General features: G+C 45.9%; 1 protein-coding gene across 1 annotated transcript in view; it reads left to right on the top strand.

Annotated features, from left to right (window-relative positions):
• The first annotated feature begins 3,380 nt into the window (after positions 1 to 3,380).
• tmem9 (transmembrane protein 9) overlaps positions 3,381 to 15,921 on the top strand; it is a 45,414-nt gene continuing 32,873 nt past the window's right edge. Inside the window, exons 1-2 of the mRNA XM_055654832.1 lie at positions 3,381 to 3,542; positions 9,489 to 9,580. Coding sequence (XP_055510807.1) covers positions 3,474 to 3,542; positions 9,489 to 9,580 — 161 coding nt within the window. The 5' untranslated portion in view covers positions 3,381 to 3,473. The remainder of the gene's footprint in view (positions 3,543 to 9,488; positions 9,581 to 15,921) is intronic.

Below are 15,921 nucleotides of genomic sequence, written 5' to 3'. Positions count from 1 at the left end.
GAGAAATTCAGAGTCCAGCAGAGGAGGACAAAGGGCTTAATTAGGAAAGGGAAAATAGATTATGAAAGAAAACTGGCAGGGAACATAAAAACTGACTGCAAAAGCTTTTATAGATATGTGAAGAGAAAAAATAGTTTAAAAAAATGTAGGTCCCTTGCAGTCAGAAACCGGTGAATTGATCATGGGGAACAAGGACATGGCAGACCAATTGAATAACTACTTTGGTTCTGTCTTCACTAAGGAAGACATAAATAATCTCCCGGAAATAGCAGGGGACCGGGGGTCAAATGAGATGGAGGAACTAAGTGAAATCCAGGTTAGCCGGGAAGTGGTGTTAGGTAAATTGAATGGATTAAAGGCCGATAAATCCCCAGGGCCAGATAGGCTGCATCCCAGAGTACTTAAGGAAGTAGCCCCAGAAATAGTGGATGCATTACTCAGAGAGTGGTAGCGGTGTGGAATGAGCTTCCAGTGGAAGTGGTGGAGGCAGGTTCATTGGTATCATTTAAAAATAAATTGGATAGGCATATGGATGAGAAGGGAATGGAGGGTTATGGTATGAGTGCAGGCAAGTGGGACTAAGGGGAAAAAACATTTGTTCGGAACGGACTTGTAGGGCCGAGATGGCCTGTTTCCGTGCTGTAATTGTTATATGTTATATGTTATATGTTATTAGTGATAATTTTTCAAAACTCTTTAGATTCTGGAGTAGTTCCTGAGGATTGGAGGGTAGCTAATGTAACACCACTTTTTAAAAAGGGAGGGAGAGAGAAAACAGGAAATTACAGACCAGTTAGTGTAACGTCGGTAGTGGGGAAACTGCTAGAATCAGTTATTAAAGAAGGGATAGCAGCACATTTGGAAAGTGGTGAAATCATTGGACAAAGTCAGCATGGATTTATGAAAGGTGAATCATGTCTGACGAATCTTATAGAATTTTTCGAGGATGTAACTAGTAGAGTGGATATGGGAGAACCAGTGGATGTGTTATATCTGGACTTTCAGAAGGCTTTCGACAAGGTTCCACATAAGAGATTAGTATACAAATTTAAAGCACACGGTATTGGGGGTTCAGTATTGATGTGGATAGAGAACTGGCTGGCAGACAGGAAGCAAAGAGTAGGAGTAAATGGGTCCTTTTCACAATGGCAGGCAGTGACTAGTGGGGTACCGCAAGGCTCAGTGCTGGGACCCAGCTATTTACGATATATATTAATGATTTGGACGAGGGAATTGAATGCAACATGTCCAAGTTTGCGGATGACACGAAGCTGGGGGGCAGTGTTAGCTGTGAGGAGGATGCTAGGAGGCTGCAAGGTGACTTGGATAGGCTGGGTGAGTGGGCAAATGCATGGCAGATGCAGTATAATGTGGATAAATGTGAGGTTATCCACTTTGTTGGCAAAAACAGGAAAGTAGATTATTATCTGAATGGTGGCCGATTAGGAAAGGGGGAGATGCAACGAGACCTGGGTGTCATGGTACACCAGTCATTAAAAGTAGGCATGCAGGTGCAACAGGCAGTGAAGAAGGCGAATGGTATGTTAGCATTCATAGCAAAAGGATTTGAGTATAGGAACAGGGAGATTCTACTGCAGTTGTACAGGGTCTTGGTGAGACCACACCTGGAGTATTGCGTACAGTTTTGGTCTCCTAATCTGAGGAAGGACATTCTTGCCATAGAGGGAGTGCAGAGACGGTTCACCAGACTGATTCCTGGGATGTCAGGACTTTCATATGAAGAAAGACTGGATAGACTCGGCTTGTACTCGCTAGAATTTAGAAGATTGAGGGGGGATCTTATAGAAACTTACAAAATTCTTAAGGGGTTGGACAGGCTAGATGCAGGAAGATTGTTCCCGATGTTGGGGAAGTCCAGAACAAGGGGTCACGGTTTAAGGATAAGGGGGAAATCTTTTAGGACCGAGATGAGGAAAACATTTTTCACACAGAGAGTGGTGAATCTCTGGAATTCTCTGCCACAGAAGGTAGTTGAGGCCAGTTCATTGGCTATATTTAAGAGGAAGTTAGATGTGGCCCTTGTTGTTAAAGGGATCAAGGGGTATGAAGAGAAGGCAGGTACAGGATACTGAGTTGGATGATCAGCCATGATCATATCGAATGGCGGTGCAGGCTCGAAGGGCCGAATGGCCTACTCCTGCACCTATTATCTATGTTTCTATGTTTCTATCCTTTCCGTAAAGCGGCAACTGGAATCGATACTCCAACATGACTTGCCAACTTGTACACTCACTGCCCTGAATGATGAAGGCAAGCATGCTATACACCTTCTTTACCACCCTATTCACCCATATTTCCTCTTTCAGGGAGCAATGGGTATGTACACCAGGATCCCTCTGTACAACAAGGTTGTTGCCAATTACTTTGCACTTTAGGAACAGGTAAAGGAAATTGTTTGACCAACATTGCCTCCACCCCAACCAAATGCACATGTGTTAAGTGACAGGATAGTTAGTTTGATCCCAACTCAGTAATGCTAGCACTCTAGTCAGTACAAACTCAGTACAGCCAGCACCCTAGTCAGTATCAAGCCAAAGTCTCTGGCGCTGTGAGGCAGCAACTCTACCGTCCCGTGCCGTCTATTATCAAGCTTTGAACGGACTTCATGCACAAAGGATGAATTCTCGATCTTCCAACCTACCTTGCCATGGACCTTGCACTTTGATCTATCTGCACTTTCTCTGTAGCTGCGACAGTATTCTGCACTTTGGAGAGGCGAGGAACTGCAGACCCTGGAATCTTGAGCAAAAGGCACAAAGAGCTGGAGGAACTCAGCCAGGAGAAATGAAGCCACAATTCAAGAATTTGGGGGCTATTCTTTAGACTCGATGGGCCTCAGGGGCCTAATTCTGCTCCCAGGACTTATGGATTTATAATCCTCTAACAAATGGACTTTTCCAATGAAGGACGTGTGGTGGATCTGCATTTATGTTGGATGTATCTTAGAGAAAAGACCAAATAGGTGAAACATTTCCTGCTTCTTTGTGGCCGCAAGTAGAGATATTGATGGTAAGGAACTGCAGATGCTGGTTTACACTGCAGATAGACACAACATGCTAGAGTAACTCAGCGGGACAGGCAGCATCTCTGGAGAGAAGGAATGTGGGTTGCCGGTTTATACCAAACATAGACATAAATTCTGAAGAAGGGTCTCGACCCGAAACGTCGCCCGTCCCTTCTCTCCGGAGATGCTGCCTGTCCCGCGGAGTGACTCCAGCTATATTGTGCGTCTACCTTCGGCAGAGATGCTGGCGTTGGTGCAGCAAGCACAGGGATGAAGGGCAGCTCCGGGGATGAATCAGGAGGCGGATCTAGGGAGCAGGTGGAGCGGATGGCACCAATAGAGGGAGAGAGGGGGCGGGAGGAGAGGAGCTGCTGCGCTGTGGACGTCCATCCATCCCCATCTATCCACCCATCCATTCTCCCCAGCTCCTGCCTCAAGACCCGAGCCCATGGCGGTCAGCAGCTCCCTCACCGTGCTGTACCTGCTGGTCGTGTTGGTCGTGACTGATTCCTCAAAGGTAAGGCCGAGTAAACAGACGCAGGTCCCGATTCAGGTCACCCACTGATGCTGAATTATATATACACACACACCCACACACACGCAGCCTTCTGTGATTATACATCAGCACAGCCTCCACTCTTTGTACCACAGTTGCTTCCTACATACTTCACTGTGTATACCGAGAGATGAACACAACCGCCACTGTGACAACAACGCTGTAACACTGCGTATGATGATTTTTTAAATATGATACCATTACACAATTCTGCCCTATGACACGTTCAAACATGTATTATACACATAGATCAGTACGTACAGCCTTCACTATTTATACCTAGAGATGAACATAACCACCACCTTAATTATAATACCATCACCAGGCATGACGGTTTATATCTGTAAGATATCATAAAATAACTCTGCCCTATTACATAAATGACACGTTCAAACATGCATTTGTGCACCTATCTTCATTCAGAGTCATTTGGCCTTGCATAGACTCAAAATGCTGGAGTAACTCAGTGGGACGGGCAGCATCTCTGGAGAGAAGGAATGGGTGATATTTCGGGTCATTTTGTCTTCCTGGCCTCTATTCATTATTTAAAAGACCAGATCTGCGGAGCATTTTCACGTTATCTATCACCCCACTAAATTCTTAATTCCCAAATAATGCCCAAATAAATTAATCTCATCTCCTTATACATAATCCAATCTCACCATGGCCATGCACTGATTCAAAAGCCTCATAAATGTCATTATTGTCGCTGCCTTCACCACCACCTGATTACTGGTCTGAAGAAGGGTCTCGACCCGAAACGTCGCCTATTCCTTTGCTCCATAGATTCAGTGTTGCCCACTGAGTTTCTCCAGCATTTTTGTGCACCTTCATCACCACCCTCAATAACTTGTTCCAGGCACCCACCAATCTCTTTGTTAAAAAAGACTTGCACTGCACATCTCCTTCAAATGTTGCCCTTGTCAGACGGCTACACCCTCGTATATTTGATAGTTCCACCCTGGGTTCCGACTGTCGACCCTAGCTAAGCCTCTTATAATTTTATATGCTTCTATCAGGTTTCTCCCCAACCTCTGGTGTTCTTGAAAAACATAATCCAAGTTTGTCCAGCCTCTCCTTATAGCTACTGCAATACCTTCCAATCCATTCAGCTTTCTGGCCAACCTCTTCTGTACCTTTTCCAAAGCCTCCACATGCTTCCTGTATCAGGGCGACCAGAACTGCTTGAAATAGTTTCTTTGTCTTGTCTCATTGATAATTTTGAGACCCCCATAGTGTTGTTGCTCTCACCAGACAGTCGAGATTTACCTCTTGTGAATCTTATCAATGTCTTTAAAATCGCTAATACCTGTACTTCATATGTTCACCTGCTCTAAGCCGAGGCAAATAGTACTAACTTTACTAGCTTTTACTGAGCAAAATAGCAGTAACTTTACTAATATTTTATCATGACTGAAGTTCCATATGCTGGAAAGATTCAAGAAATTAACCTCAGTACAGTAAATCCTTGTGCTAGTGGACCTCTTTATAATGGAGTTTAAGAGGGAACTGCAGATGCTGGAGAATCGAAGGTTACACAGAAAAGCTGGAGAAACTCAGCGGGTGCAGCAGCATCTATGGAGCGAAGGAAATAGGCAACGTTTCGGGCCGAAACCCTTCTTCAGACTGATCAGGGGTGGGGGTGGGTGGGGACAAGAAAGGGAAAAGGAGGAGTAGCCGGAAGGCTGGAGGGTGGGAGGAGACAGCAAGGGAGCTGAGGAAGGGGAGGAGACAGCAAGGACTAACAGAATTGGGAGAAGTCGATGTTCATGCCCCCGGGGGTGCAGACTCCCCAAACGGAATATGAGGTGCTGTTCCTCCAATTTCCGGTGCTGCTCGCTGTGGCCATGGAGGAGACCCAGGACAGAGAGGTCGGAGGCGGAGTGGGAGGGGGAGTTGAAGTGCTGAGCCACCGGGAGGTCAGCTTGGTTATTGCGGACCGAGCGGAGGTGTTCGGCGAAACGATCGCCCAACCTCCGCTTGGTCTCACCGATATAGATTTATAATTTATATATTTATAATGGATTTCAGTTATAACGGACTGTCTGACAGACAGCTGCCTGTCCCAGCCGCTTGGTGCCTTTAGCTGCCCCCGTGTCCCCCCCCCCCCCCCCCCCTCCCCCTTCAGTTTACGCCAATATCACCACTGGCCCACCCAGCTTCCTCGGCCCCTTCCGGGACTCTTCTTCAGACTGAAGGTAGAGGGGAGGGAACTGGAGGTAAGAAAATCCTTCCAAATATGGGTTCATCAAAAACTCCACTTAACATATCATTATCTCACTTTTATTTGTGGGACTTGTTGCTACATAAATTATCTGCCATGTATTATAAATCATATGCCCCATATATATCTGCCATAAATGATCTACATATATTATCTGCCATATCTGTCTTGCTCCAGTGATGACACTAAACAAAACTAAACTGGTGCAGCTTAAAGTGAAAAGTCTATTTATATCCAATTTCCTATCCAGCCTCTCCCTGTCTAATCTGTGCTTAATTCTAATGTGTAATATCTGTAAACTGATAAGGGAATGGACAGACGGGCGAATACCAATCGAGAGAACGGTGGATGGAATATTTTAATCTTGTTTCAATTTGATTTGATTTTAAAATAAAACCCATCAGAATTATGAAAGCAGATCCAGCTTCTGTAGAGGCAATGTAACCAATGAAGCACAGTGGCTCAGCGGGAGAGTTGTTGCCTTACAGTGAATGCAGCGCTGGAGACCCGGGTTCGATCCTGACTATGGGTGCTGTCTGCATGGAGTTTGTACGTTAACCACGTGGGTTTTCGCCGAGATCTTCGGTTCCCTCCCACACTCTAAAAGCGTATGGGTTTGTAGGTTCATTGGCTTGGTAAATGTAAACATTGTCCCGAGTGGGTGTAGGGTGGTGTTAATGTGCGAGGGTCTCTGGCCGGTGCGGACCCGGTGTTTCCGCGCTGTATCTCTAAACTAAACTAAACTAAAACTAAGCATGTGGTACCAATGGTTGCCTCTTGTATGTCAGTTGCAACCGGAGAGAAGAGGGAAAGTGTCAATGATTTAGGATAGACATAGGTGGGGGAGATGGAGGGGGAAAGTGGTAATGATGAAGGGGGGAAGAGTTCAGTGAAAGGGAGTGGATAGAAAGGATGGCTATATTTACACAATCATCACCTGCCCAAATGAAGGTTATGTAGCTATTAGCACGCGCAATAGTCAACCATCTGCAAAGTTTCCTTTATTATGGTCATGTGCACTTCTTCTTCTTGTGTATGGCGTGCACAGCCTAAAGTTGTCGGACAACTTGTTCTATTTGATCTTATTTGATTGTGCACGCCGGGTTGATTGCATTTGTCGAAACAGGGCGGACCACGTGAAGGTTGCAATCTCCCACCCCGTCATGTGCACTGAGGTACAGTGAGAAGCTTTGGCATTGCACCCTATCCAGTCAGTGAAAAGACTATACATGATTACAGTCTAGACGTCCACAGTGTACAGATACACGATAAAGGATATAACGTTTAGTGCAAGATAAAGTCCGATTAAAGATAGTTTGAAGGTCTCCAATGAGGTAGATGGGAGGTCAGGACCGCTCTCTAGTTGGCGAGAGGACAATTCAGTTGCCTGATCACATCTGGGAAGAAACTGTCCCTAAATATGGAGGTATGCGTTTTCCTCTGTTCCTCTTGCCTGATGGAAGAAGGGAGAAGAAAGAGTGAGCGGGGTGAGACTAGTCCTTGATTATCCTGGTAGTCTTGCCTAGGCTGCGTGTTGTGGGTGTAGTCAATGGAAGGAAGGTTGCTTTGCGTGATGGTCTGGGCTGTCCTTAAAAGGCAGAAAGACACTGAGAGAGCAGAGAGAGGATGAAAGGGAAAGTACGCAAGGAAAGATGCAGAAAAATGTTTCAATGGTTTCAGAGGTGTCAAGGGTTTCAAAGGTCTTTTATTGTCACGTGTGCCAATTAAGGTACAGTGATATGCGAATTATCACACAGCCATACTAATAAAAAAGCAACAATGCACATAACTACATATAAGTTGACATAAACATCCACCACAGCGATTCCCCACATTCCTCACTGTGATGGAAAACAATAACGTCCAATCTTTTCCTCTTTATAAAATAAGTGATGGAAACTAAGAGAGATTGGGAACTCTGCAAAATATCACAGAGCTAAGAGAGAGACTGTAATGGCAGTTTCTATATGTTCTCAAAGTCCAACTTTGATAGCCATTACTCCTCGGGGATGGGTTGGAGGTATAGCTTACGCACTCACGACACACTTACGATAGTAAAAACAAATCTTCCAAACGTTGTTTCTTGATGAATTAGTCTTTTATTGAAGTATTACTTAGCAAAGAAATAATCCATCACTTACCGTTCTTAATCGCTGTTCCATTCATGTCATATAAATCATATGACATTTTCTTCTTATGGCTCCTACAGAGACCAAACACAATTGAAGAATTTCTGCATACTCTTCAATTTCAAAGACTCACTGTACCTACATGATGGAACAGAGAACCAGTTTATCCAATGTTTGCAAGTTAGACTGCGTTTCTTTAAGGGAGAGCATGCATATCACTATCTTGTTTATGTATAGTTTACGTTCTCTTGTCTCACTATTAGACAATAGATGCAGGAGTAGGCCATTCGGCCCTTCGAGTCAGCACCGCCATTCACTGTGATCATGGCTGATCATCCACAATCAGTACCCCGTTCCTGCCTTCTCCAGGCTAATGGAATGTGCTGTGAGTTTTGGCTTTACCATTTTGATAGACACTAAATGCTGGAGTAACTCAACGGGTCAGGCAGCATCTTTGGACAAAAGGAATAGGTGATGTTTCGGGGCGGAACTCTTCTTCAGAGGCAGGGGCGAGGGAAACTAGAGATATGAAAAAGGTACATGGGACAAATGAATAAAAGGTATACAAAAAGGCAAACTAAGCCAGCCCAAAATTAAGTGTGATGTTTTTTTTTAAATCTTTTAAGGGTTAATCTTGAGCACTGGCCATAAGGTCATCAGTAATAGGAGGAGAATTAGACCATTTGGCCCATCAAGTCTACTCTGCCATTGAATCATGGCCGATCTATCTCTCCCTCCTAACCCCTTTCTCCTGCCTTCTCCCCATCACTCACGTGACTCCGAAGTAAAATCCTAGTCGGCCTCCTGTTAATCATCAGCAAAGTGATGGAGTGTGTCCATAACATACTGTCAGGTTGTACTTACTCTTCAATGTTCTCCTCATGCATGAGTTTAGGTTAACGAGACCAGGAAAGGGGCTTAAAGATATGTTGCACAGAATGGGAGTCACCCACCAGATATAGACACAAAGCGCTGGAGTAACTCAGCGGGTCAGGCAGCATCTCTGGAGATGATGGATAGGTGACGTTTCGGGTCAGGGCCCTTCTTCAGACTGATTCTTCAGTCACCCACCAGTTTATTCTTGAATGTAGCCACTGTCCATTCTGTCCACGCTGGATTGCTTATGGAATTCAATCATGTTATTGTTATGAACTGAGCAGACACACTTCCCTGCCGCCACCACCTCCATGAGGTGAAATGACTGAGGATGTGATATCAGTTTATTATTCATGCGTGTACCTAGAGGCAATGGACAAACTTGGGTTTGCTATCCAGACAAATCATGCCATACGTGAATACATCAGGTGATGCAAAAGTGAAACACCGCACAAAGTTTGCTTTTGATTTTTGTAAGTTTCTGCGAGCTTTCGTCTTGGACTTTATATTAGTGTTGCTGCCGTATTCTATTGTATGTGTTGCTGCTTTGGAGGTGTAGCATACATGCGATGCAGTTTATCCTTCCTTGATTCTGTTTTGACAGTGTTAAGGAATGTAGAAAGTAGTCATGTTTGAGTAGCGTTGGGAAATGCTTACGATTTCTGTTTGTTTCTCCAGAGCTCGGGAGATGTGAGGTGCAAGTGCATTTGTCCTCCGTACAGGAACCTGACCGGCCACATCTACAACAAGAACATCTCCCAAAAAGACTGGTAAGATTGGTCTTAATATCTCAGTAAAGTTGCATGCTTCAAATGAACAGGCTTCTAAATAGCACAATTTCAAAAATATTCTATTGCTTTTTGACTGGAAGCAGATTGATGAAGTATAAGCCAGAGATGAAAAAAACAGAAGGCGTGAGACAAAAGGATTGAAGAGTTGAAATTTGTGAAGCTAGAGGAAGGAGTCGAGGGGGAGAGGCGAGATAGGTGTGAGTCTGGATGGGGTTCAGGGGAGGGAAGGAGAGGGCGGGATTGTTAGAGTTTATCTAAAATTGTGGAATTCAATGCTTATACCGTTGGGTTGTAAGTTATCTAAACAGAGAGAGTAGTATGGTGCTTATGGTCTTGAAGCAGACTGTCGATGGATAGTTGGAAGGCAACTTAAGCACGGGGCTACATGAAGTACAATGAAACCTGATGGCAATGGTTTATTGTTACCAGGCACGTGACACGAGTGATTACTCAGGGTAGGCAGTCAGTCGGCTTTTTTAAAAAAAACATATACCATGCATGCGCAGATTGTTCTCTCCGTAAAAATTAAAAATAAAAATAAAGACAGTAACAATTCAATTGCCCAAGGTTTCGAGGTTCTACAAGCTGCAGGGACACCAAGTTCCCAAAATTGTATCTTTTATTTTTTTTTAAATAAAAAAGACACAGAGGATTCATGTGACAACACAGTTCTGAATCTAAAGTGAAAGATTTAGCCGCAGGTGCCGTCTAATGCCCCTGTCCCACTTAGGAAACCTGAACGGAAACCTCTGGAGACTTTGCGCCCCACCCAAGGTTTCCGTGCGGTTCCCGGAGGTTGCTAATGTTCCTGAATGGTTCACAATGCTCCTGGTCTCATGATCTCAGTGGTTTAGTGCCATCCCAAATGCATCTTTTCCACTCTGAGGATTTACAATCCAGAGATTGCCTGGAAATCACGTGGATATGCCGGGAATGTAGGGATGTGGATGATACGCAGGCCAGTGAGATTGGTTTATTGCAGCATTATGTTGGCACAAACATTGTGGACCGAAGGGCCTGTCCATGTGCTTTACTGTTCCATACAAAAAAAAGGCTCCAATGTGTTGGAGTACCCCAGCAAGTCAGTCCGCATCTCGGGCCAGCATGGATAAGTGACGTTTCGGATCAATATACTTCCTCACACCTTTTTATATCCTGTAATATTCCATATTCTATATGCTGGGGTGACCTTGCATGTAGAGTGTAGTCATGTCAATACGTCATAGGAGCAGAATTAGGCCATTCGGCCCATCAAGTTCAATCACGACTGATCTATCTTTCCCTCTCAAACCCATTCACCTGCCTTCTCCTCATAACCTTTGTCACCTTTCCTAATCAAAAACCCTTCCAATCTCCACTTTAAAAATACCCAACGTCTTGGCCTCCGAAGCCGTCTGTGGCAAATCACCACCCTCTGACCAAAGAAATTCCTCCTCATCTTTCTAAAGGTGCGTCCCTCTCATTCTGATGCTGTGCCCTCTGGTTTTAGACCTTCCCACTAGTGGAAACATCCTAGGTACACAAAATTGCTGGAGAAACTCAGCGGGTGCAGCAGCATCTATGGAGCGAAGGAAATAGGCAACGTTTGCACCCGCTGAGTTTCTCCAGCAATTTTGTGTACCTTCGATTTTCCAGCATCTGCAGTTCCTTCTTGAACACAGTGGAAACATCCTCTCCACATCAACTCTATCTAGGCCTTTCCATGATCCAGAGACAGAACTTTGAGGAATGTCTGCACATCACACACTTTGTTTCCTTCCTTGAGACCACTGACTAACAATTATTCCTGCCATTTTGCTAAAAGCCCTGTAGTCTCCTATTACAGTGGGTTAGGTGTACTGACCAATGAGCTAAACTGAAGTACGACCGGAATCTCCAAAGAGAATATGAAGACCAACGATAGACTTCTTCTTCTTACGAATGGCGTGCACAGCCAAAAGTTGCAGGTCAACTTGTTCTATCTGATCTGGATAGACTCGGCTTGTACTCGCTAGAATTTAGAAGATTGAGGGGGGATCTTATAGAAACTTACAAAATTCTTAAGGGGCTGGACAGGCTAGATGCAGGAAGATTGTTCCCGATGTTGGGGAAGTCCAGGACGAGGGATCACAGTTTAAGGATATGGGGGAAATCCTTTAGGACCGAGATGAGAAAAACATTTTTCACACAGAGAGTGGTGAATCTCTGGAACTCTCTGCCACAGAAGGTAGTTGAGGCCAGTTCATTGGCTATATTTAAGAGGGAGTTAGATGTGGCCCTTGTGGCTAAAGGGATCAGGGGGTATGGAGAGAAGGCAGGTACAGGATACTGAGTTGGATGATCAGCCATGATCATATTGAATGGCGGTGCAGGCTCGAAGGGCCGAATGGCCTACTCCTGCACCTATGTTTCTATGTTTCTATCTTGTTTGTGCATGTTGTGTTGATTACATTAGTTGAAACAGGGTGGACCACGTGAAGGTTGCAATCTTCCACCCCAACGATAGCCTGAAGGTGCAGGAGTAACTGGTCATCGTTCTGGCCGTTTCTTATCTCCGGTTCCTACCCCTCTACTTTGAAGAAGGGTCCAGACCCGAAACGTCACCGATACTTTTTCTCCAGAGGTTCTGCCTGACCCGCTGAGTTACTCTATGTGTCTATTTACAGTGTATACCAGCCTTTGCAGTTCCTTTCGACACATGAAGGCCAACATGCCAGTTTGAGCCATTTGATATCATCACATGGATCATTTCCAATACTGCGTGTGAGCATACATACCATTCATTTATTTGGACAAACGTCCAAGACATAAAGGTGTTCACATTGTAAAATCATTAAAGCTGCATAAACTACACCACACCACAGAAACAGTTGTAACTTGACATGTTTCTGATTGAAGTGCTTCAGGCAGCTGCCGAAGTAAATCACACAGATAATGATGACATTACATCAGACACGTAAAAGTCTTTAAAAAACAAAATAAAAGGGTCTCCTTACTGACAGTTTTGTATTTGTTTGCATTTAATTGATGTTTTTACGTTTTTTTTTAAAGTTCCCTGCGTGTGGTCTGACGGATGAAACCAGTGCAGCGCACCAGAGTGCAATAGACATCTGTCCAAAGCAACACTATTCTATTCCCAGAATATTATTTTCCAATTTCTACTGAAAAAGCCGATTGTTATTAGGGCCTGCAAGGTGTAAACCTCGGATAGACACAAGAAGCTGGAGTACAGGGCCGGTCCCACGAGCATGCGACCGCATGCGGAGAGCGCGACCAAACCGGAAGCGGGAGCCACACGGAGGTCGAGTGAGTGATATGAAGTTCGAGCGAAGTCCGCGGGAAGTCAAGACGTACGGCGTCAAGACGCTGCGTCCGTCGTCGAGACGCTGCGCACGCCCGTCGAGGCGGCTGCGGCGTCGAGGCGGCTGCGGGCCGTTGCCGTTGCCGCGCGGAATTTTTGAACACTGTCAGTTTTTCGGAGCCCCGCGCGATGTCGGGACCAGCTCCGCACAACTCCATACGGCTCCGGCGATCAAAGTGGGACCGGCCCCGCGAGGCCGTACGGCTCAAGCGACCACGTTAGGTCGCGCTTGCCGCATGCAGGCGCATGCTCGTGGGACAGGCCCTTAACTCAGCGGGACAGGCAGCATCTGAGGAGAGAAGGAATGGGTGACGTTTTGGGTTGAGACCCTTCATACTTTAATCAATTAGCCACTCATTATCAATGATTCCACACTTTCTACATGTTTTGGGTACTACCAATTTGCCTGACGTACCAGACAAGTTGTGCGATGCAATAACTGGTCACTTAAATACTATTAACATTATTATAACGTACATTACACTTTCAATGCCTTGTAACTGTATCTTTTGACTATTGGCAGACCAATCTCACTTATAAATAACGTTATATTGTATCATATCGTACCAGTATAAATGTGCAGGAAGGAACTCCAGATGCTGGTTTACACCTAAGATAGACACAAAATGCCAGAGTAACTCAGCGGGCCAGTCAGCATCTCTGGAAAGGACCGTGTAGGTTTTCCCTGGCTGCTCCAGTTTCCTCCCACATTCCAAAGAAGAACAGGTTTGTAGGTTCATTGGCTTCAGAAAGAATTGTAAATTGTCCCTAGTGTGTAGGAAAGCGCTAGTGTACAGTAATTGCTGGCCAGCACAGAATCGGTGGGCCGATGGGCCTGTTTCCGTGCTGCATCTCTAAAGCTAATTAAAAAAAAATCTGTTTTCATCCACCTTAGACTTCAAAGCTGTCACATCAATGAACACTAGTTACTGGGGCAGTCTGTTCTCATGTATCAAGAAGGTTGTGTTCCCCCCATCAGCACTTTCCTAATTAGTATGTTCCTATAGGGTATTTGTGGTTACTTGCAGATGCAGACACTCTATGGATAAACTACAGTTTCGTTATACAGGTGCACAACCTTTTATCCGGTGTTCCAGAAACCGAAAAGCTCCGAAAACCGGCTATTTTTTCCAGATGTCGTCTGCGCACCAAAGCTCGCGTTTGGCGCCAAACTTGACCCAAAACGACCCACGGTCAACCCAGGTCTGTACTACTGTAGCGGCTGCCTCCTCCCTGGAGACCGGGAGACGCTTAAACATCTGTAAACCATTGCTTAAATGTTAGTCAGTTAGTTTGGAGGGCTTTTATGTGAAGGGGGGTGAAGGGGTAAACTTTAATTCTTAGTCCCCTACCTGGTCGGAGAGGCGGGGAGCGGTCAATGCCTTACCGGGTCGCTGTGCAGTAAGCTCCGCAGCGCTGTGGCCGGTGGGGCTGTGGGCGACGCCGGTTGTAGCTCCGACCCCGGCAACTCTACCCCTGGCTGCGAGGCGCTCCAAATCCAGCGCGGCCTGCGGCCGGACGCCCCAGCTCCGCGAATGTCGGGAGTCGCCGGCTTCGCAGCGCTGGGATACCAGCGGGGTGCGGGCAATGCCTTACCGGGTCGCCGTGCGGCAAGCTCCGGAGCGCTGTGGCCGCCGACTCCCAACGTTCGCGGAGCGTCGCTGGATTTGGAGCCGCGCAGCCAGGGGTAGAGTTGCCGGCGTCGGAGCTCCAACCGGCGCCGCCCGCGGCCGGACGGAGCCCCCAGCTCCGCGAGGTTGGGAGTCGCCGACCAGGTAGGGGACTAAGAATTAAAGTTTCCCCCTTCACCCCGACTCCACCACCACCACATAAAATCCCTCCAAACTAACTGACTAACATTTATGCAATGATTCTGCCGGTCACCGGGAAGGAGGCAGCAGCTCCAGACTTTTCAAGCCGCCCGCGCTACCTACCTAATCTACGCTAAAAATCTTCCATTCTGAAATCCGAAAATGTCCGAAATCCGACAAGTGTCTGGTCCCAAGGCTTTCGGATAAAAGGTTGTGCACCTGTAATCACAAATTATTAAATGCAAAGAACAGTCCAATGTTTGGAGTTTAGAGATACAGCATGGAAACAGGCCCTTTGGCCCACTGAGTCCATGCTGACCATCGATCACCCATTCACATTAGTTCTATGTTGTCGCACTTTCTCATCCACTTCCTACACACTAGGAATTTACAGAAGCCCATTAACCTACACACCCGGAGTTCATTAGAGGTGGGAGGAAACCCATGCATTCACAGAGAGAACGTGCGTGCAAATGCCACACAGACAGCACCTGAGCTCAGGATCGGGCCCGTGTCTCTGGCACTGTGACGCAGCAGCAGCTCTACCCGCTGCACCACCGTCCCGCCCCTTGTGGTGAATTTCTGCTTGGACTGAATCTTTGAAACAGGCATACAGCAAACTATTTATGAATTGAGCTGTTTTTAATGAACTGGATGGAAACCTTGGTTCTTGTTTTCAAAAATGAAGAATTGATGAAATGTGAAAACTGCAGATGTTGGATATGAAAAATAACAACAAGACAGGCTGAACATACTCTGTGCAGGAAGGAACTGCACCAAAGATCGGCACAAAATGCTGGAGTATCTCAGCAGGTCAGGCAGCACCTCTGGAGAAAAGGAATCGGTGATGCTTCAGTCTGATCATCGGTCTGAAGACGGGTCTCGACCCAGAGATGTTGCCTGACCTGCGGAGTTACTCCAGCATTTTGTGCCTGTCTGAGGCTGAAAATACTCAGCGGGTCAGGTAACATCCATGCAGAGAGGTTCGTGGTTCAGCCTGATGACCTTTCACAGCATCGCTGCAAAATTAACTGTCTGCTGCTCGTTAAGTATTTTCAATGACATTATGACACTTGAAGTAAAACTTGCAATACAGTTATTGTGCAGTCCATGTAAAAAAAGCTGGCGTGGACACTGGCTGATCACAGCTTCCAGCATTGATCCACTGA

Source organism: Leucoraja erinacea, chromosome 24, assembly GCF_028641065.1.
Source record: "Leucoraja erinacea ecotype New England chromosome 24, Leri_hhj_1, whole genome shotgun sequence".
NCBI lineage: Eukaryota > Metazoa > Chordata > Chondrichthyes > Rajiformes > Rajidae > Leucoraja > Leucoraja erinaceus.
This window is presented reverse-complemented; position numbering and strand designations above follow the sequence as displayed.